The sequence below is a fragment of the Aythya marila genome, assembly GCF_965140915.1.
Source record: "Aythya marila genome assembly, chromosome: 1".
In the NCBI taxonomy this organism is placed as follows: domain Eukaryota; kingdom Metazoa; phylum Chordata; class Aves; order Anseriformes; family Anatidae; genus Aythya; species Aythya marila.
This window is the reverse complement of record NC_139042.1, coordinates 71,622,563-71,648,766: the sequence shown is the minus strand read 5'-3', so window position 1 is coordinate 71,648,766 and position 26,204 is coordinate 71,622,563. Positions and strand designations below refer to the sequence as shown.

At 40.3% G+C, this 26,204-nt stretch overlaps 2 protein-coding genes across 3 annotated transcripts in view; both read left to right on the top strand.

Moving 5' to 3' along the window:
• The window catches only part of ASMTL (acetylserotonin O-methyltransferase like), a 28,023-nt gene extending 7,385 nt beyond the window's left edge, over positions 1–20,638 (top strand). The window contains exons 6-13 of one of the 2 annotated variants that reach the window (XM_082762884.1): positions 657–765; positions 5,941–6,367; positions 9,394–9,556; positions 10,654–10,838; positions 12,113–12,242; positions 13,284–13,427; positions 13,968–14,090; positions 19,794–20,638. In XM_082762884.1, the coding sequence (XP_082619010.1) occupies positions 657–765; positions 5,941–6,367; positions 9,394–9,556; positions 10,654–10,838; positions 12,113–12,242; positions 13,284–13,427; positions 13,968–14,090; positions 19,794–20,008 (1,496 nt within the window). In that variant the 3' untranslated portion in view covers positions 20,009–20,638. Of the gene's footprint in view, positions 1–656; positions 766–5,940; positions 6,368–9,393; positions 9,557–10,653; positions 10,839–12,112; positions 12,243–13,283; positions 13,428–13,967; positions 14,091–15,091; positions 15,442–19,793 lie in introns of those variants that run through there. The other variant, XM_082762883.1, reaches the window with a different exon arrangement.
• A 2,050-nt stretch (positions 20,639–22,688) lies between these two features.
• Positions 22,689–26,178, top strand: SLC25A6 (solute carrier family 25 member 6). The gene is made up of 4 exons (XM_082770113.1): positions 22,689–22,868; positions 23,667–24,153; positions 24,916–25,056; positions 25,537–26,178. Exons 1-4 carry the CDS (start codon positions 22,758–22,760, stop codon positions 25,692–25,694), a joined length of 897 nt encoding a protein of 298 aa, XP_082626239.1. The 5' UTR covers positions 22,689–22,757; the 3' UTR covers positions 25,695–26,178.
• The last annotated feature ends 26 nt before the right edge of the window (positions 26,179–26,204 follow it).

Below are 26,204 nucleotides of genomic sequence, written 5' to 3'. Positions count from 1 at the left end.
CACAGTGTACCTCACAGCCCCACAATGTTGGGGCCCACACGCTGGTGTGCAATATTTTATAGCACCTTTGACATTGTTACAACCACTTCCAGATATAGAGGGCTGAAATATTCCTCTTATTTCTTGAGAGATGGTACAAAAATTGTACTGATGGCTGCAGATGGCACTGCTGAATGCCTGAGTCTGCAGTAAAGATGCAGCTGCAGAGTCAGGCATCTATAACAGCTGTAATTCTATCTATGATGTGTTATGAGTAGTTTGACAACAGTTATAAAGTTAGAAGGGTGTTTGCAGACTTTTTTATTCTTGTTGCTGGATGTATATGCTAGCAGTTTATAAATAGTTCTGCAAAAGCATCAACTTGTGTGTTGTGCACAGGGAGAGCAGCCTGTTAGCTTGAAGATAGGACTACAAAGATAGAAGATGTAAGCTTTTACAGCTTTCAGCTTTTACTGAAAATGATGAGTATGTGGAGGGGGAGGTAAACGGATAAGTTCACTGTCCCTAAAGAGCATTATTAACCATTTTATAGCTGTAATATATTTTTCTAGCAAAAACCTCAAATTAATATGAGGTGAAATGAAACCTATGTTATTCTCTAAGCTACTATTTTCGTGTTAATTTCTGTTTCTAATGAAACTTTTTCATTTCTTTAGGTAATCAACTAGAGACAGAGATCACTGATTTCTATGAAGAAACTAAAGTAAAATTTTCAGACCTTTCTGAAGAGCTGTTATGGGAGTACATTCATAGCGGGGAGCCTATGTAAGTAAGACCCTGAAGCTAGCTATCAAAATGTACTCGAGAGTAGGTCTGAGGGTATGTTGCTAGCCTCTGGCATAAAGCATTTTGCCTAGCGTTCTGTTTTGCTGTTTCACATGATACAGCATAGATGATGCAGTGTGGATGTTCTGACCTTGTCTAGAACTGTAATTCCTCCAGGTAAACTGAACTACCTTTATAGTACACTAATAAATTTGAAAAGTGAAGACTGAAATGTCCTGGCTTTTAGCAAGTACCCATACAATATTCAGGTACCTCTCTGTTAACTGAAGCATTCAGGAAGCCTGGATACCTGAGGTAATGGATAGTTCTCATTATAGAATAGGTGAATGGAACAACTGTTGGATAATCAAAATATTGAAGAACTTTACTGAAAGAAGCTAGAACTTGGCTTATTTAACCTATCAAAAAAAAAAAAAAAGGAAACAGAGGCATACGATTGATCTAGGTTCATACTGCTCTCATAGCAAGAAACACCAGCTTAATTTTCACCCTATTCTTGTGGCCAGCTTACAATTACGGCACAAGAACACATGTCTTTTGGCTTATGGCTTTACTCTACCTTTGCAATGTAATGGCCACTTACAGACAGTGTTGATTCCACAGAAGGAATGGGAGTGAGAATAGAGTGCCTAACTGCTTTTAAGGTGAAGTTGACTGGACTGTTTAAAAGAAAAGAGGTTGTTTAGAGACAACAAGGGAATGATCGTGATGTCACCGAACTTGCTTTTCCCTTTCATTAGCTGCAGCTTAGTGAAGGCAAATCAGGTCATGGTTAGCACTGTGGACTGTGTATCTTGTGATCTTAGGTGGACTTTTGGCTCCGAAGCTTCAACTCTGACTATGTAAGAATATCAGTGGGAGTGTTTTTATGCACTCATTTGTGGCATAAATATAGTCATGTCCTGCTAAGGAAGGAGGAACCAGTGTAGACTTTGGATTTAAGTGCGTGTGTGTAAATGAGGTGTGCTCCTTGAGCCTTATAAGGTTCCCAGCTTATTAAAGAGGCTGGAATTAATTTGGATTATACAGAAAAAAATTGTTTTGGCAATAATATGGTTTATAACAAATTCCTAGTTAGATTTTTGGAAGGCTATCCTTGGTATGCAGTTGATTTAAAGGGAAAATGACTGAATTTTTACAAGAACGTAAGGACAAAGTATTCTGAATGTTCTCATTATTTCCTGTAGAAGACAAGCTTTAGCGGTGCTGTGATACATCAGAATGGCTTATGAACAGCACTGGGTAATTCAGTTTATTCTGCTAACAGTGTGCAATGGCATATGCTTGAAGGATCAGCAGTTAAATATCTTTCATTTCTCTCTGGAGCAGAAGCCACTTGGTCTTAATTCATATGATCAAGAGGACAGGCAGCATTTGCTCTGGGCTTGTAAGGGAACAGCTAATGTAGTGCCCTGTAAATATTGTAAACCAGTAGAAGTTTTTTTTGTGTGTGTGTTTTGTTTTTGTTGCTCCTCCTTAGCCACCCATACAAGTTACGTGGTTAAGTTCCTGTAGGGTTGATGTTGTTTTTTGTTTTTTTTTTTATTCCCACTATAATAAGGACTTAATTTCATAAAATAATAAAAGGCTGATTGCATGAAAAATTAAAAATTTGTCTAACTTTTGCTGTTGTGATTGGATTGAGTTGTCCTTTTAATATCAAGAACAGATGTGACGTGGTATTTTAAATTCAGTCACTGGTGACACGGGCTAATTCTAAATGTGTATATCTGACCTAAACTATGAACAAGGGAGAGAAAAGCACTATCTTAATCAAGGTAGACTGTGAGGCTATAAAAATACCCTTCATCGTGTCTGCAGAAAGATAACTTTTCGCTTTGTTTCGTTCCTGATCCTCTTTCCAACCAAGGATTTATTTAATTTTTTTTGATTACTGGAAGGGCTTTTCTTATTCTTTGCTCTGTTGAAAGAGGGCTGGACTATAGCGATCCTAAATATTTTGTGCTTGTGTAATAGTAGGCTTGGTTTCTGTCAGCCTTTCTAAGCCAGCTGTTCATTTTGCAATCTTTCCCTTGTGGAAAAAGTTGTGAATATCCTGGGCAGTTTTTGATAGCTCTGCTTGAATGGTGAAATGAAAGCAAAGGACTCCTGCACTTGGGTAAGAGATGTTCAGAGTCTGGAGCTGTACAGTTTCAGAATTAACTATAAAGTAATAAAATAAAAAAAATAATAATAGAATATGTATGTCCAAGTTTCTTCCCTTATGTGATTTCTCCAAGAGTTATTTCCCCTAAAGCTATAGAATATAGAAGCAAATGTATCTTTCAGGCTTTGCAAATAATTATGGTCTCCCAGCGCAAATTAGCAAGCACATAGCTAGATCTTTTCAGCTCCTATGAGCTGAAAAAGAAATCTTACAGGTGTGGTGTTACAGAAGTAAGGGAATCTGTATTCTTATGCTAGAATTAACTTCAAATCTTGTTTTTCATCAATAACATAGCTACATTTGACTACTTCCTCTATGAAAGAGCTGTTCAGTGTTCACCAGAGTCCATTACCACATCTTTTTCCTGCACCTGCCCACACCTGCTCCTTTGCAAGTTCCTTGCCAATGGAAACTCATCTTTGACTTGTTTGTTGTTGTGAATATGCCAACTTTGCCTCTCTCAAGAGACAGGAGAATGAATCCTGACTTTCTTTACCACTGGTGTCAGTAGTTCTTGTGTTTGCTCTACAAAGCTACTACATATTTAAAGGAACTTATATGATTTGTGGATATGTGAAGATGGCTGATATTAGATATCCAACCAACTGTCTCACGGGTAATAAAAATGCAAGAAATTAGTGTACTGCTTCTGACCTATTTTAAATGTTTCCTTCACTGAGGATGAACTTGTTCTTTTGTGTCTACTATTGTTCAGTCACTAGCTCAGACTGTCCCATGTGGCTGAAATTTGCCTGTATTTCTAATAATGTGAATATACAGGCCAAGACACATGGAACTGTCATACATGCATTCTTGCCTTTGGAAATCAACTCATAACCCAATCAAACATCTTTCTTCATCTGTAGCACCAGTCGTACTTGTCAGTGCAGCAGTAGTTTATTTGATCACTTGCTCTATTTGGACAACTCAGATGTAGTATATGTGGACATATTATTTTGTGGCATAAGTAAAGTTGAAATTTTACAGATAACAAAGGAAATGTGTTTTAATGTTGCACTTTTGTTACCTCTGATTCACTTTTCATAACTTTTTCTCCTCCACTGTTTCGTGTGTTGCGTGGTATTTTTTTATTGCTTGTTTTTTTAATTGCTGGTTGTTACACACATTCCTTTTGAAGTCATGGTTTTCCCTAGAAAGGTCAGTTGCCGAAAAATGTTTTGGCTACAGCCAACATCTTACAGCTTGTCAAGAGGTCTTTAAAGTGAGTTATTTTTTAATACAAATTAACTGATGCTATACACGCTATTATTCTAAATGAAGCCTCTTTTACTAGCATAGCACTAATTTTATCATGTCACAGAAGCCAGTCAGATTAGCCAGAGCTAGTTATAAGAGCTGTGTATATACTGATGTATTTTTTCAGAATTTTTGGCATGGAAGACACTACATAAGAGATCAATGGAGCTGTTACTAACTGCATAGCCTTACATCTTTGGATTAGGAGCTGTAGTAGAGAATCACCTGGATGCAGTGCAAGAATGTTAAGTTCTCCTTAAAAATAAATGAGGTGACAAATGGTGTTAATATCCTTTCTAGGAGCATGATACCACTGCTTTTGATTCTTGTTTTTTTTTTTTTTTTGCCTACTTGTCAGCATACACCCGAATGACTTCGTCCTACTGGAATACTGCTTCATTTTAAAAATAAAAGCAATATATTTAGCGATGAGAGTATTTCTAGCTTAGATGGTGTAAGTCTTCAGTATGTTATAAAACAAGAATACTTTGAACAAGAGAAAAGCTATACACAGGTGCTTAAAATGCAAGATTAAAGGAAAATCCTATTTCCTAGTTTATAGTAATTCAAAATCCCATTTGCTGGGATATTGACTCCTTCGCTTCTATTTAGGAGACTACCTGAAAGGCTCTCCGGAAATAAGTTCTAAGTTTAAAGAACTTGTTCTCATGAAATCCAGGATGAAAAGTAAATTATCTTGTGTAGTAGCCTTCTTTCAAAAGCAATTTGTAATTGCCTACTATCCAGAGTTAATAGATCTGAGACTGACTGACCTTTGGTTTCAAAGGTTGCTTACTTAGGCTTTCAGACTCTGGTGTTATCGTGTAGTAAATGCACTTCTACCTTGTTCCTTAGATGTGAACAGTAAAAATGTTGGATCTATTACAGCTTATCTGGTTGTATATATTTCCATTCTGCACAGTGGAATTTGCATAATTACACCTGAAGACATTAGATTCCCAAGGTTACTTTCTGTGGAATGCATACCTGTGCCAAATTACTAGTATTATCATGACGTTTAAGAGCACCTTGCGTACAACTCTGCATTTCAGAACTGCACAAAAATTAGAGCCGAGTGGAACAGCAGTGGATTTTATATCTGATTAGGACTTTCTTGAGGAAGAGCAATCTATCCTCTTGACCTTCATTTTAGATATTCCTGTGACTGAGAGCCACAAGACAAATACTACAGTTGTTTGGTTTCCAGGATGTCCTCTTTGGTGTGAGCTCCTTTTTCGAGCCAACATATACCTAAAGGCCCTTCAGCCTCTTGGGGAGTAGAGTTAGGGTCGGTACACAGCTGGGTGACTGGGTGGCAGTGTTGGTCTCAGTAACACTTGCTGTTACCTTCCTTTGTAGCCAGGACATGGAGAACACTGGGTGTGAGCAATGGCAGCACAGTTTGACTGCAGTCAGAGGACGTAACTCCAGCTTCTGTGGCTATGGTACTTGGACTGTCTGAAGCTTGAGGACCGTAGGCCACCTACCCTTATGGGAAAAAAAAAAAATATATATATATATATATATATATATATATATATATCACAACGTAAATATAAGGACTGATAACTTTCAGTGTTGAGCCTAGCTGGTAGCTTTAATCCACCTCTAACTTGAGAACACTAGTCTTTATTCCAGTATTAGTGATTGTGTTCTGTGCTACCTTTTGCTGTTAACCTTGCTCTTAATCTTAACTTCATAGGTCTCAGTTGTTGTTTTCACTCCCCCAGGGACAAGGCTGGTGGATACGGAATCCAGGCCCTTGGTGGGATGTTAGTTGAATATGTCCATGGAGACTTCTTGAATGTGGTGGGATTTCCTCTGAATCACTTCTGCAAAAAGCTAGCAGAATTGTACTATCCACCCCCCAAACATACCGTACAGCATATAAAGCATGACTCTATCCCTTCTGTGGACACTTTTGAGAATTTGAGTGATGGAGAAAGTGAATCATCAAATTTCACAGAGCATAAAGGTGCTAATAAGTTGGACAGCAGTAGTATGTGTCCCTCAAGACCTGTTTACAACTGTGAGAACAGCTCTAGTGTCAGAACTGGCTTTACGGTACCTTTGGAAAATCAGAACGGAGCATCAGAAAGTGCAGCAAAACTTCCATCTAAAATTCTAGACCTGATGGATGGTTTTAAAGCCTCAAAGGTAAGGAAAAAATAAAACTACTTTACTAAAGGATACAGTTGTTTTGTTGGACTTTAATATATAGCAGGTAATGTGAAATACCTGAGCTGGGATAAGAATAATAATTAGTTTAAAAGGACCTGTGAAGTACTAGAGGATCTAAGCTGAAAATTCTGGTACAACATAAATATTGCTTTCTGGTATTGACAATTATCTATTCCATGAAACTTCAAGTACCCATGTGATAAAAATCTTTCTCTTGATTTGAAATGAAAAAAATCTGCGTATTTTAATTTTGTTTGTGTACGATTGGCTTTGGGTATGAACAGTGAAACTGCTTCCAGAGTGTCTGACAACAGTACCCCCTTGCCTCTTATATGTGTCTTTTGTCATGCTAATTAAATACAATTTAATGAAAATCATAACTCTTTCATAACTCAAATCATAATCTTTCATTAGCTACAACAGTGATTGAGGCTCTGATGCATGTTGTAATTGCCTCCCAATTACAAAATAAGTTACTTCAGAAATGTATTTATGCAGATTGTACTCCAATACTGAAGTGGAATGCTATAGGGAAACTTCAAAATGCTTTAAGTAAGAATTTACCACTGAATATTTTGATGTTTTCATTATTTTTTTGTACTGATCGTAAGACCAGAATCAAGTAGTAAGTTACCTTTAGATATACTACAAAGAAGACATTTTATGGGGTTAACTTACCAAATTCATTTAAAATATATACAATGCTTGTTGCAGTTTTTCCTTTTTAACTTTTAATGGCTAGTATTAGAGTTCTTTGAAAGACAGCACTTTTTTATTCCTATTACGGAAGTAATTTTTTTTATACCCTGTTTCATGTTGCAGGTAAAATCTCCATGCGATATCTGATAAAGACATAGGCTACAAACTGAAGGTCAGGTGCTCTGTGTAGCAGCCAAGTGTGAAGGGAAATGAGTAGCTGGACATTAAGTGCTACCAAGTCTTCTACTCAGAGCTCCAGTATAGTGAAGGAGAAATGAGCAGCAGTCATGCTAAATAGATCACCGATTTCAATCAAGCTATTCATGTTTCAAGAAGAGGTGGAAAAAAACTGCTCAAGTGGCAGTGAAATGACAAACCTGAACCTAAAGATATATTAAAAATAAGCTCTTTAGGAGGCTGGCCCATGGAAGGAAACACCCAGAACAGTTGACACTGGTTCTGTTGAAAGAGCAGGAAGCCATGCTCAGATCTTAAGGAAAACTACAGTGCAGTCACTACAGATCTGTGGGTGTGCTGCTTGCAGTCATACGAAGGGAACGTGTTTTGATGTACTTGAATGTGTGAGATGATGCTTAGTATTTTTTCAAGTTAAGTGCAAAATAAGAATCATAACCACTTTGTTGCGTATTACGTACGCTAGTCACTGTGATCTGATGTAGTTTTGTGCAGTAAAACTTGGTGGCAATGGCAAACAGAAGCAGGAGCTCTCCTTTCCCACTAATCCAGTGTAAAATCATAGTACACAGTGCCAAATTTCATCTTGAGCTAGTGGGACTTTATTTTCCTGTGTCTTGGATCTTTGTAAAATGAACTACTAGTTGTGGTGGACTATTTCTATAACTTCACAAATCTTACCTTCTCTCTTTCCCCTTGTAGAATAGCGATAAGAGCACAAAAGCATTGAGTTTCATAAAAGCTCAAGATCTAGTTCATTTTGATCCTTGAGTGTTGTTTTAAGGCTTTTTGTAAGTCAGACTTAAATCTCCTGCAGGGGAAAAGATGTTGCCACTTAGTTTATTCTGAACACCTGCTGCTGCAGAGCAGGAGGGGATCAGGTTTAAAGCATGTTCTCAAACTTAACACATTCTGAATTTGCATAGTTTGATCTTTACTCAAACCTTTAAGGATGTTTTTTTGAACTGAGCATTATAGAATGGTAGAAGAATGATTCGTATCAGCTAGGTTTTTGACTCTTTCCGCATTCTCATTCCTCTTGTAATTTCTAGGTCATATTAGTCCAAAGATTAAACAGATCTTGGAAGGCAAATGCCTGTAGTGTAGATGCAATTGACTCAGTATAGTGAAATTCTGGATTCTAGTAAATCCCAATTCTACATTCTAATTAGTACAACAGAGAAAAACATAAAAAGAGGGAGATGATAAAAGTATATAATTACACAGTAGCAGACCTTTTCAAAGTTAATCTCCTGTTTCTCCACTTGTTTTTATTAAATAGAACGTTAATCCATTTTTCTTGACTGCCTTGAACTTTTTAGTTCGTAGCTGCTGGCAGTTGCGAAGAAATAGATTCAGTGATTGCTGCCTGTGCTTCCATTCTTGTGCTCTATATATGCTCCTTGGTTTTAGGTGCAGAATTGCACATAAATTTCAAATGGAGAGGTGTACATAGTCACATATCATTAACATTTCTCTCTGGTCTGGTTAGTATATCCGTAAAAGTTTGGTTAAACTTTTCAGCCTAAACAGCTTAATTGCCCATGCATTAATTGTTCTATCATGCATTAATTGTTCTGTCTTCCCCAATTCCATATATACATCTTAAGGTGAGCATGTGGTATAGTTGTGCTTTGGAGCTTCATTCCTTTTTCTACTTAATTTTTATTAATCAAAGAACAATCTTGTAACTGAAGCAGCTACTGTGCCTTAATGAAACTTTCCAGTTCCTTATTGGCATCAGTTCAGATAGTTAAGCACGTCTGATTTATGGAACGTGTTCCATACCAATGGTTATGATAAATATCTGAATAAAGAGGTAGTTTTTATACAAACTCAGTAGGCTGCATTCCAGAATAGTTCCTTTCTCTGAGACATGTGTCTGTCCTAAATACTGTTACATGGCTAAGGCATTGAAACTCCTCTGAGAGGGAAGGAAACGAGTCATAACAGTTTTTTAGGAATTTTGTTACCCTATGTCCTTTTTAAATAATAGTAATAATGTAGAATAGTACTTCTAGAATGTCTGTGGCAAAACATGTAGTTGCTTTGTTTCTTGATAGCAGTCTTTTTAAATGCAGCACGACAACATTTTTTCCTACATATAGGCGCTGTTTGTAGCCTCTAAGCTGAAGATGTTTGATTATTTGAAAACCAAAGGTCCTCTGAAGGCTGTGGATGTTGCAAACGAGGTTGGAACCTCAGTGTGTGGAACAGAAAGACTCCTTGATGCCTGTGTGGCTCTTGGATTGCTGGAGAAGACATCACAAGGTGACTTTTCCAATTCACCCACCTTTCTCTTTAAATAAAAAGGGGTGAATAAAGAGACTGGGTAGAAGGGAAGGAGGATTAAAATGGTCAAACAATGCTGCTTACCTTTAGTCAGGGGAGAAGGGTACCTTCTCTTACCTCTATACCTGTCTACTCACTCTCAACTGCATATAGTACTGGAAGAGATTTTTCAAAGGTTACAAGAACTGACCTGATGGTGTAGATATCTTGAATTTGAGGTGGGGGGGATTGTTGTTTCTTTCTGTTCATCATTAGCAGCTAGAAGTGCTTTATCTGGGAGCAGGCATTATTTAATGAAATCACCAGAGAGCAAAAACAATTATCTCTGAATTCTAATAAATTTAATGGGCAGTCCCAGGGAGCAGTGTAAGAGCTCAAATATATCACCCAAAATAAGGACCATGTAAACTCACTTCCCTACTGCAGTCATGCAGAGTCACAAACTTGAGCAGAGAATCAGGAATTTTATGAGAGCTCTGAAATGTGTCCTTCATGGACAGCTTCTTAATTTTTAGTGCCCCTGACCAGTACAGTGCTTGAAGTGTATGTATGTGATATTCAGTAATAGGATTAACTTTTTCAGCCTGCACTCTGTATTTATAAGTTTCCATATGAATCATCTACATGGTAAGGTCAAGGGCTGAGAAAAGGGAATAAAAGCTTTCAATGCTGTTAGAGGACAAGACCAAACACCGAGAAGAAAGCCCTTAAGGGCAGAACAAAAATTCAGTCAGGAATGATGAACTTCTGGTGGTTTCCCCCTGAATATCAGGTATATAATTGAAATAGTAATAAATACTTAATTTTATATATATGTATGTATCCATGTGCTTACCTATATCCTTCAGCACCTACATTCTTTTTAACAAGAAAGTCCCTAGTTCATTGTTTAAGAATGAGGATGCCTTTAGAACTGTTCCATAGAGATCTTTGTACAAAAACCAAAACCCCTGTGATGCCAAGATGAGGATTTCCTACACCTTTAACAGTTGTACAGGGTAAAATGGCTTCAGATACTAGCAGACTGTTGTAAAGTGCTGAAACAAAACTGGTTACAATTGTTTTCCTCCATTAAGGCTACAGTAATACAGATTCAGCAAATACTTATCTGACATCAGATGGTGAATACTCACTTCATGGCTACATTATCCACTCTAACGATCATCTCTGGCCTCTCTTTACAAACCTGGAGTCTGCTGTTAGAGAGGGAAGCAGACAGAACCATCGAGCCTTTGGAAGGAAAGCAGAGGATTTATTTAAGGTAATATAAACTTTCACTGTGCCAAAACTAGCTGTGAAGAACCCAGAAGAACTGATCTGGAGGGAAATGGAGACTGAGTTGTTTAAGAAAATTGGTGAATCTCAGAAATGCTAGAAATACAGTGGAACTCACTAATGAGACTTATGTTCCCTGCAGTGCAGGCTTTAGGTGCTAAAGTGCTGGAGTAATCAAAGAATGTACTAGAAAATCTTGAGTGCTGAGAAAAATTCTGACTGAAGTTTTGCCCATCTAGCTAATATATTCAGAGTGATCCTGGAGCTTGTCTTACTGATTGCTGTGTGGCCTTTCAATAATAGCAGGTAGTACCTTATACATGCACTCCTTCCATACTGAGTGCTGCTGCTTGTTACTGATGGTCGTCCAGTACAATCTGTGCTGGCTGCATATTCAAAGCTGTTTTCAAACTATTTGTGTTAATGTACTAGAGGAGGGATCCAGTCTATTTTATTTAGGTTTGTAATTTTGTAAATACTTCAAGTTGGTATATATTGCCACTAAAAATGGTAATCCTTCTCTTTGTATGTTTCCATATCTAACATTCTAACATTTCTGGTACTGAGTACTTTCTTAAGTAACTTAAAAATAAATAAATAAATGTGACTAGCTTTAACCTTTTTGTCTAAATTTATGGCCTGCTCATCTAATCATTTTCACATTATGGGAGAATAAAAGAATTAAATGAATATCAGGAAGATATCTTCCTGATATCAGGAAGAACAAACATTTTTAGACTGTGGCAGGAGAAAAATCTTTTTTTTTTTTTTTTTTTTTTTTTTTTTTTTTTTTTTGCAAAAGTTTCAATGTCTGGAGACATTTTGCTATGGAGAAAAGCTGTTAGTGAATGTATATCAAAGACATAGTGTTGCTTTAAAAACAGTTCAGGTTATCTCTTCTTGCTATGCTACCTCAGCTTCAGTGGACAAAAGTGTTGAATTTAATAGCACGAGACATCACTGAGACTGCGTCCAAACTAGCTAAGTGTGTGTCCTCTGAGACATCCTACAAAAGATGTCTGTGTGACAGTTCTGGAGAGGATGCAGAAATCTGCTTGTTGCTACAGTGAAGCAGCTTGTCACTACTAAAAGACATGGATGGGCAACTAGTCAATGGTGCTTTCACATGAGATTTCTGAAATTAAATATCAGCTAATCATGCATAAGGACACCTGCTGCCTTGGCTGAACATAATCTCAGCATGCCTAAGTAATGAAAATAAATGCCAATGACTGTGTTTTTGTTTTTTTTCCCTCTTAGGACTATTATCACAGCCAGGAGGTGAAGCAGCGTTTTATGGCTGCCATGCACAGCATTGCCCACCTGACAGCACGAGATGTGGCTACAGCATTTGATCTTTCACAGTTTAAGTCTACTTGTGATTTAGGAGGTATGGTCTGTAATTGAGCTTGCGTGCAAATTACAGGGAAGAGCTTGATTTCAGTTCCATATTTTGTTACTTAAAACACGTACGTTTTTCCACTTGAATGCAGTAAAATGGTCTAATACTGTTATTTTTCTGGTGCTGTGAAGTCAGAATTAAAGTGCAATTAACTGAAAGCAAAGTTCTTTAAAAAGATACTTGAGTAACATGAAATAAGTGAACATTTGTCGTGATTAGTTACATGCTGACACATAGCTTGACAAAGAAAATAAGGTTTGTGGCTTCGCTGATCTTGATTTTGAAAACTCCTTTTCAGTGTTTGTGTGTCAGGCTTGAAACACGGTACTGCCAGTACAAAAATTTGGATTCTTTTAGAATGAATTGAGTTGTTCTGTGGTTTTAATGTTTTTATTTTTTTCTCGAATTAATATCTAAGATGACCACCGAGGTGTTGAATACTGATGATAGACCTGAAGAAACAATCCTCGTTAGTGTCCTTTTACACTCTTCTTGGAGTGGCAAAAAGGGGATGTTACTATATAGGGAAAAGATCCAATGTAAGAAAAAAAACTTAGTGCCTGGGGAGGTGGACATCATGTCAGAGGAATTAACAGAATACTGGTACAACCTTTGCCACTTGTGCAGAGACTTCAAGATGTTACCACCCCTATCCTTTCGTATGCTGGAGAGTATTTGTCAAACTTCAGATATCAGTGCTTTATATCTGGTAAATAGTTCTAATGTACTTCATCCACAAATTACAAGTCCATTAGTCGTGGTGTTTAAAAAAATAAAAAGGCACAAACACATAGTGGTATCAAAGGTCATATTGTCAAGCCTGTGACAGAGTAAGAAATAATGCATTACCCAAGCTTTAAGGCATTGTTCACTGGGAGGTGTTATTGACAGTGTTAATTTTAGAGCTTACTAGCTACCTCTAATTCTGAGTTAATGTATTTCTTAATGTTACATAGAGCCTTATCCTTAAAAATGTATGCAAATTTTGGGAGAAAAGATTTGATTTTGACTTTTTAAAACTTTCAACAGGTTGTACTGGAGCTTTGGCTCATGAATTAATACAAATATACCCAAATATGAAGGTTACAGTGTTTGACCTTCCAGAAGTCATTGCAAACATCTCTTACTTTCAGCCTTCAGAACAATGCGCAGCTCCAGTGACATTTGTATCAGGTAAATGTAATGTGATGTTTCCTTGTTTCTGTTATCCTGAAGCATAGAGCAGGCTCTTTTTCTGTGGAGGATGGTGTGCTGCCCTGCTCCAATCCCAAACGTGTTTTAGTACAAGGCAGGGCGGGCTCACACATGCTAAATAGGGCCATTGTGCTTCTGACTGGAGTCAGCAAACTGACTGTGGCCAGAGAGTGGGGCTAAATAAGGAAGTATGAATTTAAATAAACTTGTTACTTCTGGGAGTAGAGTCTTGCTGTATGTCCTTATATCAGGATTTTCATTTCTAGGCAGGATCAACATGGTGGTTACAAAAGACTTCAGTTTTTTTCCCTCCTTGCTTTCAGCTTTCTCTCCATCTTAACATGTTACCGAATTCTAACCTGTGATCTGCTTTACTCTTAAACTATCCTTAACTACAAATCAGCATATTGCTACCCGTGTTTGTTCATCTTTCTTACCTTACCCACACTGAAACTCCTAGTTCCATCTTGATGTTTCCATTTCCTTCTGCAGGAATGTACTAACTCTCCTTTTCAACAGGTGACTTCTTCAAGGATAATCTTCCAGAAGCAGATCTTTATATCCTTTCACGCGTTCTTCATGACTGGCCAGATGAAAAGATTCATGTACTGCTAAGTAAAATATCAGCTGTTTGCAAACCAGGTAAGTTTTTAATCTCATGCATTTACAGGTCCATATTAATACAGTCATAACAAGTTCATATTAAAAAATGCATATTTTTGTCTAATCATAGCAGCCTATGCTTGAATTAATACTTTGCATTAAGTTTGCATATTTGCCTTCTTTAATAAAAAAGTAAACAAAGCTTCTAATAAAAATACATAAAAGAAGCCCTTGCTGTAGTTGCAGATTTTGCATGCTACTGCTTCATATTATCTCTCTGCCGTACCCAACCTTTCTTGCAAAGAACTGTATCACCAACTACCAAAGTACGTCTCTATCCAAACTACAAGCAGGCTGACTAAAGTGGCTTCAAGTTAATTGAGGAGAGGCAGTTTAATGTGTTAGTAGTGCTAATAGTAGCAGAGTTCAGTAATACTTGAGGTACAGATTTCTTGAGAACTATATAGGTTGAGAAAAAAAAAAAGCACAAGTATCTTGTGCTTTCTCCTACATCAACAATATAAAAGATCAAAAGGGAAGACAAAGAAGCAAGAGAAAAACTGGAGTGCTGTATTCAACTAATTCCTTAATCTAAGGGGATTAACTGTAGCTATGAAGTTTGTTTCACAGGAGAGTGTTCCAAATAAGATCTAGGTTGGTAAGCATAATCCTGTTTATAAACCACAAAAAACTGTGGATGACTGCCTTATTTTCTTATACAAAGACTGGGGGATGACAGATGCTTAAAGGAGTTGCTTGGTTCAAATGGTAATGAGACAGAGTAAAAAAAAAAAAAAAAAAAAATCAGGAAGTGGTCTGAACTTCAGTGAAGTGGAGGCAGTGCTCAAACCTCCCCCTTCCTCCTAACTAATGTTTTTGTCCAGGAAGAGATTAGTGAGAATAAATTCATGATTGACACTGAGGTCTGTGAAAACACTGGTCTGAGGGGGACCTATCTATAACTGTCTCTGAACAAAACACTAAAAATGTGAAGCTAGAAATAATTTACTGAAGCACTTCTGGTTGTTTTGGAAATGCAGGAAGTGCCTTGCTAGTGGCAGAAATTGTGCTCGACGAGCAGAAGACGCACCCTGCTAGAGCTGTGCTACAGTCCCTCAGTATGACTGAAGGAAAGCAGAGAAGTGGCTCAGAATATAAACAGCTACTGGAGAAATACGGATTCACAGATGTACAAATTAAGATCACAGGAACCTTACTAGATGCTGTTCTGTGCTTCAAGAAGAATCTGTCACCTTAGTGTGAACAGAAGTAACATGGGATGATGAGTTTTTATAACACTTATGCTGGTTGACGATGTCAGTTTAAGATTGTTTTGACCCTGTATGTGAAACATAGTTGTTACAGGCTTTGAATAAAAAGTTGGACTGTTGCTTGTGCAGGAATGAGTTCTATGCTTTAAAAAGTATTTGGGGCAGATTGAAAGCTGTGTATGAAAAAACTTTTGTACACTTTGGCTAGTCTACAGACTATGTTCAACTTGGAGTTGATGTAGCTGTATAGCAGCAAGTTAAAAATGACAAGCTTTCATGAGCCTCATTAATATCTGTTTTCTTGGGCCTTAAAGCTACAGAATTCTCCCTTTGCAGTATATTCAGTGGTCACTACTCATTTTTATCAGAAATTTAAAAAATAATAATGATACTCTATCAAAATCAGGATGGTAGTCCTCTTTTTCACTTTTGTGGGGCTTTACTGAAAAGCAACTCAAGGATAACATTTTTAGAATTTTTTTTTTTTTGCCTTGGGCAAAAGGGAAAATAGAACAAAGCTCCAACATGTTCCTACAAGAGCAGTAGTGTCACGAGCTTCAGCAGTCTCTAACCTCCAGACATAATATATACCCCACAGGCTGCAATTGAGAGCTGTTCCTTCCAGTTTTGTTTCTTCTGAATACAGATCTGTGACTACATACGACTTCTGTCTCATTTGGCATGAATCTTAGGTGTTACAGTTTTCGTAAGAGAATATGTATGAATAGAAATTTTAGCAGCTTCTTCATGTTCCAGTTTTTAACTGGAGAATTATATTCTCTATCCCCTCTCCTCAAGTAACTCATCACTTAGGTCACCACTCTTAACCTTTGTTTTTTCCTGATACTTCATTGGCATTCTTTTAGATTTAAAATCCAGTTTGTGGTGGAAGCTTTCCTGGAGATTAAAGTTGCTTTCCAGAACTAGCTTTCTTGTCTATCAGTTGTGAGTTTCTTGCCATATGTCCTGCCACGTGTTCCTACAACAGTAATCCTGATGAGCCAGGGTGATAGAGGCAGTGCCTATGTTGAATCACCGACCTCTGCAAATAAAAGTTTATGAGCAAGGTCAAGAGTTACATCTACCTGGTCTTGTTGATTAATCAGAAGTTACTTTGCTCTTTGAGCACTGAGTGAAGTGAAAGTGCTACAGTGATTCAGTTAATCATGAGGAATGTGTAGTACAGAGCATTTCAGCTGTACAAAAATCAGGGAAATACTGCTAGAGAGGGGTGTAAGTCTTAGCAGAAGCTTTTTCTGCGTGGAATTCGGCTGCTCTGATCTGCATAGACATTTAGAGATAAGATGTTGAAGTACTGAATAAATTTAAAACGGTTTTCAAAACATTTTTCTCTATTCTAATGGCTTGCCATTATGTTTAACGGGTTGGTATCCTAAGACTCGTTCCAGCAATTAGGTGTTTCTCACTTCATAGTTATTCATAAAGTTCATAATGCTGTTCTTTAAGCTGCGAGAAGCTGTTTGAGTCAGAACACTGCAATCCTAAAGTTGGCACACCTCTGTCACAGACTTAAACCTGTGCCTGTAAGTCCTGTGTACTTGCTGACTATAAAACTTAAATAGCACATGCTTGGTTACCACACAGCCTCAGTGTACTCTGTGATTAAAGTGCAGCAGTTTATATGCAGTGAGCTTTATTCCCTTGGGCATGGTGTCTGTGGTAAAGTATGACCGCAGCTCTGCTGGGCTCTTCATCAGACTTCCTTTTTGTAAAGTATTCTGAGGTATGAATGAAAACTACTTATAATAAAATATTTCATAAATAAATATTACTTCTAAATGTTAAATTAGCAAATATTAAATTAATACAGTGCTGTGTTGCTAGTGGGTTCAGGATCACTTTCCTAGCTACTTTGGCCTTAAAAAGGAGGCTAATACAAACTGTAGACAAATCTGCTTTACTGAACAGTCTGAATGTAGTCTGTATTCCTGGATGTCTCCAAACAAAATACACTGTTCTATTTTAGAAACTGGTCTTGCAGTGAGAAGAAAAGATGCAAGCTGCATTTTTACCTTCCCAAGTGGCTTGCGTCATCCACACCCCTCAACTTTTACCATAGTCAGGAGACTGGGCAGAGCAAAGGAATACTCCTGAAAGAATTTAAGAGGAGGTGGCTGTGAGACCTTAATAAATGTGAGCAAGTCCAGTGGAAGTTATGAAGATGGCTTGGGGCTGCATTATGTGGCTTGTGAGGAGAGCCTTGAAGGAAATGTACCTCAGTCTAGAATAGGTGGTTTTGGAGGAAATCTGGCCTTTCACTGCTGAAGAGACAGATACCAAAAAGACAGAGCCAGGCTCTTCATTATGGTGTGCAGTATGGAATGAGAGAGCATAGGCATAACTGGGGAGAGACTGACTGGATATTGAGGGGAGGGGAAGGGAGAATCACTCTATGGACAACTAAGTGTTGGAGCAGGTTGCCCAGAGAGTCTGTGGATCTCTGTCCTTGGAGGTTTCAAGATCTGAGGACAACGCCCTGAACAAGCTGATCCGACTGTAGAGCTGCCCTGCTTTGAGCAGGGCTGGAGACTTGCGGTCCTTTTTGTCCTAAGATGTTCTGTGATCATTCAGTCACCTGAGAAATCATAAATTCATCTTCTCTCATTAATGTTCAAACTCTGTCCTTCTGGAGAAGGCTGGTATTGTTTGCTGACTGGTGAAAGGGGTGGAGTTAATGGCATTGCACTGAAAAGATTTCCTGAGCAGTGGGTGCAAGAAAACTTGGGTCCGTTAACTAATCAAGTAATAAGGAATGAAGGAGCTAAGTTTTAAAATCCAAATAAATTGCTGCTAATAAAGGCTGTAGGTTTTCTGTTGCTTCCTTGGGAAATGGCATTCAGTTGATGCCTTCTTGAAGACGCTGTCTTGCCCACATTCTTCTTTAACAAACAGTTTGGAGGAAATCTGATGCATGGGATTTTTTTTTTTTTTTTTTTGAGGTGGAGAATCACAGGTTGAAAAAGTGGTGGATGAATGAGATAGATAATGGCTATTCTGTTTGTGCCCCCCTCTGGGGGTATACAAAATTTGGACACTGTCTTCCAAAGTTGTACCACAGTGATGACTTAAAAATGACAGTCCTGCATCACTCTACCTATTATTCGCTGTGTAATCTGAGACTGTAGTACTCACCTCTGTTAAAGGCAAAGGAGAATCACACAAGAAGGGTGAGAGAGAACAGAAACTACAGATTCTTGACAAATAGGGTTCATTTTTCTAGCCTGAGATACCTAAACATTAGGCATTCAAGTCATCTAGTCACCTCAAGCTTCTATTGCTAGAGAACAGGTGTTTTCAGTAGATGCATCATTTTGCCTATTTATGAAAGGAAATTTCCTGGGTTTTGTATGGAAATTGATTGTACGTTTAATGGTGGATAGTCTGTAAGAAAGCTAACTGAAATGCATTTAATTTTTTGATGTCTGAATTCAGACAAAAATCCCATGGGAGAGAGAATGTAGGTTCATATCACCTCAGATATGCTTGGCTAATTATTTTTCTTTGTGAAGCAGTTGTTCACCACAGCATAACTGGCTTGAACTTGCCTTAAGGTAACTAATTATATGGTGATGATGTAGAGATCTCAATAAGCTTTCAGAAGGACTTCAATGACACCTGATAGTAACACAGACCTCATCCAGCAATTTTATTGTCAAATCCCAATCTTTTCTCTACCAAGCTGCAGTGTTATGCTTCATTTTTTATTATTTTTTTTTATTGATTGCTAAATGTCAGAAGTGTACTGATTGGAATGGCAGAGGGGATTGTCTTCACAATCAGAACACAGTTATTAATATTGTACAGCACTTAATACTAAAATCACTGTACGATGCTGGCATTTTGATCTGGGTTGGTGGCCTCCTATCTCTATTGTGCCAAGAGAAACTTCTGTGTAAGATGCTGGTCCAAAAGACAGTAAGTAAAACAAGCATTGGTTTGTCAGTAATCCCCTTGCTCGTGTCTTCCCTTTCATGGGTGTGAAGATGGAGGAAGAGGCTGTGTGAGCACAGAGTAACTCAAGTTCTGCTCTCTACCCTTGGTCGCTCCCACCAGGAGAACCTCAGTTTGTACAGAAATAACATGCAATGTCAGCTGCTGCTGTAATACCTGCCATCCACCACAATTTCAATATGAACATGGATCAGCAGTATAGTCCAAAGAAATATAACTACTATACTTACCTTACTGCTTTCCATAGCAGTCACACCAAGTCTACAGTAGCCCCCTCTTGCCCTGCAAACATCTGTGATGTGTGTTGGATTTTTCCGTGTTTTTTATAAGAGTAGTGGATTCTACATTTAATATTGGTTGGCCATTTAAAATACAGCAAATGAGTAAATGAAAAATGGACTCACCTGTGTCCTATATTTTGCACAGTTATATATGGTAGCAGAAATTCTCTTGCTGGATAATGGATTAGCACTGTTGCATGCATTTGTTTTTAAATTAGGCTGTGGGATTTTGCTGGCTGAAATGGTACTGGATGATGAGAAGAAGAACAGGAGCACAGCTTTGCTTCAGTCTTTGAACATGCTTGTGCAGACAGAGGGAAAGGAGAGAAGTGGCTCTGAATACCGAGGTTTACTGGAACAACATGGATTCGCAAATGTGAAAATCAAATTGACAGGAAATTCGTTAGATGTCATTCTCTGCATTAAGACATAGGAAAAAAAAAAGATCTACTAGTAAAATCTGGATCATGGTTGATGTCTTGTAACTATGTAAGTATATTCTGTTTCCCATCAATATAAAAAAAAGATGTAACTGGAGTTACTCTTAAAATTTTAAAAAGAAGTGATTGCATTTATTTTAAATTTGAGTAAAGTTCAAAATAAAGAATGTGCTGGCAACACTTGATGGCACTGATACCTACTGTAGTTGCACAACACTTGTAGTACGGTCAGAACCAGGCTCCAAACCAATGGTATCAGCAGCCTTACAGTAGTATTGACGTTGCTGAGAAGTCAGTTTCTCTGTACTGGGTGCAATTCAAACAGTCCAACTTTTAGACCAGCGCACATTGATTGCTTTGTCCCCGCTTCAGGAAGTTAATGCAGGTATAACTTCAACACCATCCACTTTAATACCATTTTTATTTTTATAGTCTCCACTGTAAATAAAGAACTATTATCCTATTTACTATTTGTCTGTAGCTTTGCATTCTACCTTTCCTACTATAATTTTTTATACACTTTTTTTTTGCATCTTTTTTCAACATATCCTCTTCTTTTTCATAGTCCACAATTTGGTTAAATGTTTCAAATGCAATTTATAGTAGTTCCTCCATATTTTTTGCTCACCTCTTTTCTTTATTGTCCACCACTTGTGTATGCGCTTTTTATGTGGTAAGAAAGTGTGTGGGCACAGCAGCATTCCAAAGTGGGGGTGGGCTGACTGCCACTCTAGAGACAGGGTTGAGCCTGAGATGCAGGAGGTGCCACTCCTCTGCTTCCCATGAACGATTTTCTTCCCGTTACCAACCTGTAACTGATTCCTGGGATTCCTTTTCTTGTCCTTCCTCCCTCACAGCAGTGCTCCAGTTCAGCCCCAGGGCTTGTTTTCTCCTTAGTAATTAAGTGAATGAAGGTCATCACATTGCTGTGGTCTCCAGCCACAGGGCTCAGTCATTTGTAAGCCTCAGAAGACTGAGGGCTGTGGAAGCAGGCTGCTCCTCAGGAAGCACATTGTTCTCCTATCTACATCCATTTACAAGGATGGGCTGGAAGGGCCATGACACCAACTATTCAATAATAGACATCGTGTATGTGTGAAAATCAATGATAAAAATCACTATTTCTTCAGCGTAACTGAGTTTATCACCACTGGTTTACCCTCTTTTCCCCTGCATAAACTTGTTAAACACTGCTATCTCATAAAATGCATTAAAGCATTCACCTGTGTAGTATGGAAATATTAACTGTTAAATGAAGCCAGGAAACAGCACTATTGTGATGGCGTAGTCAAGATAGGAAGAACTAGAGCAGAAGCTTGTCAAGATCAAGATTCCTCTGTGTTCTGTAAAGTTTCTGGAATAGACAGCTGCATAAAAGCACGAGTTTCATCTGTGTTTTTTTTTTTGTTTGTTTTTTTATCTCAGCTATAATTGGAGAAGAGATGTGGGGACACCTCATTTGGTTTAAGAACATCCTCCTCCTCCTTTTTAGCCCTGTGTAGCTCTTATGAAAGCAGATAGCAGAATATGAAATTTTTCAGTTAAAGAAAACTAAAATTTTAGTTAAAGAAAAATAAAATTTTCAGCCTGGAGAAGAGGAGGCTCAGGGGCGACCTTATCGCTCTCTACAGGTACCTTAAAGGAGGCTGTAGTGAGGTGGGGGTTGGCCTGTTCTCCCACGTGCCTGGTGACAGGACGAGGGGGAATGGGCTAAAGTTGCGCCAGGGGAGTTTTAGGTTAGATGTTAGGAAGAACTTCTTTACCGAAAGGGTTGTGAGGCATTGGAACGGGCTGCCCAGGGAAATGGTGGAGTCACCATCCCTGGAAGTCTTCAAAAGACGTTTAGATGTAGAGCTTAGGGATATGGTTTAGTGGGGACTGTTAGCGTTAGGTCAGAGGTTGGACTCGATGATCTTGAGGTCTCTTCCAACCTAGATGATTCTGTGATTCTGTGAAAATAAAATAAACAAAGCAGCACAGAAACGAGGAAAAGAATGATGCTAAAGAGAAAATGAGATTTCCCCCAGTCAGATGCATCTGAGCTCCAAGGTGAACAGGACAACCACTGACTAAACAATTTCTTATCGCAAAGGTTTCATACATTTCACTTTCATTTTGCAAACTGACAGCACCGGAGTCCCAACGAGCGAAATTCTTTTCTCGCCAGCAGGAAGTTTTATGGGGAAGAAAGTCCCAGCCTAGATAACTGCGTGCACGGGGTCCGGGGTACGAGGGGTCCCTTCGGTATCCCGGCTCAGGACACTGCATAGCGCACACACACACACCCCTAACCGCTGGTTTCGGGCGCCTCAGCCGCCGCAGCTTTGCGGTTGGGCCGCCAGGTCATCCGTGTACCAACACGGCCGGCTTTATTCACGCCTGTGGGAAGCGCCCGGTGAAAGCGCGGGCGGTTACGAGACCTAACGCAGCGGAGCGGCCGCTGCGCTCCGCCGGGCCGACGCGGCGCAGCCCGACTGGCGCCGGGGGGAGGGGGGGGGGAGGGGGTGTAAGGGGGGAGCAACGGCCGCAACGGCCGCCCTCAGCCGGCTCGGCCCCGCCCCTCCCACGGCTCGGCCCCGCCCCCGAGCGCGGCTGGCCCAATGGGCTACGAGGTGGGGGGCGTGGCCGGCGGGGGCCCGGCATTTAGCTCATGCGCGGCAGCGGCGCCGCCCTTTCGGCGCGAGCGGCGGCGGCGTCGGTTCAACCCCCCCCTCGTTCCCCGGTGCGGTGCCAGCGGCGGCCATGGCGGAGCAGGCCATCTCCTTCCTCAAGGACTTCCTGGCGGGCGGCGTGGCCGCGGCCATCAGCAAGACGGCGGTGGCGCCCATCGAGCGGGTCAAGCTCCTGCTGCAGGTCGGCGGCGCGGCCGGGCCCGGTGACCTTCCCTCCTTCCCTATCCTCCGCGGGCCTCAGGCCGTTGGCAACCGGTTGGGGGGTGGGGGGGTGGGGAGGGGAGCGCCCGTTACCCGCGCGAGACAAAGGCGCTGCCCCCCCCCCACCCTCGGGTGGGGAGGGGGGGGTAGGGGGTGGTCACGTGGGCGGTGGTCGCGCGCGGCGGCGGCGGGGAAGCCGGTTCCGCTACGCGGGGGCGGGGCGGGGCCGGGGGAGGGGGCGGCGCGCGCTGTCACTTCCTCGCGCCGAGGGCGCCGGGGCGCTGGAGGAGGGGCGGCCGCGCGCCGCCATCTTGGGCGGGCTTCACGTGACGCCGCGCCGCGGCCGCCCGTTGGCTGGGAGGGCGGGCGGCGGGGCGGGGCGGCCCCGCGGCGCCCGGCGTGACCTGGGCGGGGCGGCCCGGCGCCACAAGGTGACTCGCGTGACCTTCGCGGCCGGTAACGGGCCCCCGGCGGCCGTTAGCTGCCCCCCAGCAGCGCTGACACTTATCGGGGCAGCCCCTCTGTGAGAGGGCTCTAACATCGGTTTTCAGTCTTAACATTCATGCTGACCCAGAGGGTTTTTTGGACTTTGAGGTTTTTCTAAGCTTGTTATCAGGGCAGGCTTACTGTGGTAACCACAGACTCTGTCTCCATACCCAGCTGCTGTCAGGCATTCTGGCTTGGCAGCTCTTCCTGTTACGCTCCAAACAAGCTTAAGCCAAGCCGCAGTGCAGGCCTGCCAAGGCATTGAGTCAAAAATGCGTACTCTTATTTGCAGGTGCAACACGCAAGTAAACAAATTGCTGCCGATAAGCAGTACAAAGGCATCATCGATTGCGTAGTGCGTATTCCAAAGGAGCAAGGAGTACTGTCCTTCTGGCGAGGGAATTTGGCGAATGTCATCAGATACTTCCCAACTCAAGCTCTCAACTTCGCCTTCAAGGATAAGTATAAGCAGGTCTTCCTGGGAGGAGTAGACAAGCACACTCAGTTCTGGAGGTATTTTGCTGGTAACCTGGCCTCTGGTGGTGCAGCTGGAGCCACTTCCCTCTGCTTTGTCTACCCCTTGGATTTTGCAAGAACCCGCTTGGCAGCTGATGTTGGAAAAGCTGGTGCAGACAGAGAATTCTCTGGTCTAGGGGACTGTCTAGTCAAAATCACCAAGTCTGATGGTCTGCGTGGCTTGTACCAAGGGTTCAATGTCTCTGTCCAGGGCATCATCATCTATAGAGCTGCCTACTTTGGAATCTACGATACAGCAAAAGGTAAAATTTCAGGAGGGAGTTGATGAACCTATTTGCAGAATTGTATTGCCTGTTTACGTCTGTTCTCGCATGTCACTGTGTTTGCTGTGTCTGTAGTTTACGTAAGTGTGGGGGCAGAAGGGGGTGTATTGGTCAGCATTAGTGTGACCTGCCAGTGGTACTGTTCAAAGCCAATCTTCAGGATGTATTGATAATACAGGCTGCTTTTGAATTTTCCTTTTGTTTTACTTGGAGTTAAAAAACAGCAGGTTTTCTTTATAGCAGTAATGTTTGTTGGTAACCATACACAAATATTGTAAGTTTGGTTTTGCTCACTGAGTGGCTGTAGTTACATCAGACCAATTTGGGTGTGCTTAGCAGAATCGGTTTGAGCAGTGCTTTCAGAAATCATTTGTTTAAGCTTGACTTCTGGGTGTGGGAATCATTGGTGTGTATAGTTCATTAAAATTTATAGGGACAATGAGTTACTCTAGTGACCCTTATTTCTATAAACACCCAGGGAATGATTAAAACACTTCCGTGCCAGTCTGAAAGCATCTTGGTGCCTAAATTTTGATTACTGATAATATAAAATACTGTGGGTTTCCATGTGTTTTTTTTTTTCTACATAGCCTAAGTGTGCTTCAAGTGTATCAAGTGTCTTGTTGCAGCTTAAATCATAGCTTTACAATGTTTTATAAAAGCTAGAAAAGTAGCTGTTGTTGTGCAGTGAACTGGAGGAGGATGTGGAGGATAAAAAGCTAATTAGTTTTTTTATTGCAGGCATGCTGCCAGATCCCAGAAATACTCATATTGTTATCAGCTGGATGATTGCACAGACAGTGACAGCTGTGGCTGGTGTGGTTTCCTATCCTTTCGATACTGTGCGGCGTAGGATGATGATGCAGTCGGGACGCAAAGGAGGTAGGCTGTTACTCTGTGTGGTTCTTTACGCAGCACTAACAAGATGGAGTTCCTAACGGTCATCCCTCAGCACTTCCAGTTCCTTATTGCATAAGTTTCTGTTAACTTTAATTACATTTAAGTAGTACGAGGCAGTTGAGTAAGGCTCACAGTTTGTGGTGTTTGTGAGGAATTATGCTGAGGACTTCTCTTTGTGGAATATGAATTGGGTAAATGGGCTGGCTGTTTACAGTGGCAAGCTAAGTGAAAGCAATGAGTTGACAGTATGAATGCCATAAGAACACTTCAGATTCTTTTGTGACATAACTTTTAATAACTAGGCAGGCAGGTAGCAAGATTTTCTGTTGCCTGAGCTAGTATTGTGGTAGTCTTAAAGCAAGGTATGGGACATGAAGTAGATAGGGAAGTGAAATGGCAGTTGCTAGAGACACCTGAGGTACAATTACAGGAGCTAAAAATCACTTTGCTCTTTTTCTACAGCTGATATCATGTACTCTGGAACGATTGACTGCTGGAGGAAGATTGCAAGGGATGAGGGAGGAAAGGCGTTCTTCAAGGGTGCATGGTCTAATGTTCTCCGAGGCATGGGGGGAGCTTTCGTGCTTGTGCTGTATGATGAATTCAAGAAAGTCATTTAAGCAGCCTAACTAGAATTTGAAATCAAGTTGAGCAGATCATGTAGAATAACTACCATTATGGACCATTGACCTTCAAGAAATTCCTGTGAGTCTTATTTATCGGAGCCAGATGATATTTGTAGATGGGGCTAGAAACTGACATACAGAACTGATCCATTTCACGGTAACCTGTGTGAAGACACTGAATCTGGCAGTTCAGTGTGGTGACTTGTTTCAGCAATGAGAAATCAGCGTCACTGGTTCAGGGTCCAAAGTGGCTGGGTCCAAGTTAGGTAGAAAAGCATTGTATGCCCATGGATCAGTCCCCAGTTTCAAGTCCTATCTGTTTTAGGACCATAAAATTGTCTTTGAAAGTACTTGCTAACAAATCATTCTTTTCCACTTGTACTGAAGCACTATGTACCATTTTGCACAGCTGAACATCTAGCAATTTTGTTCTTAAATTGGGGCATTCTGCTGTAAAACAATAAACATACTTACTCTGTCTGTGTTGAAATTATTACATCGAAG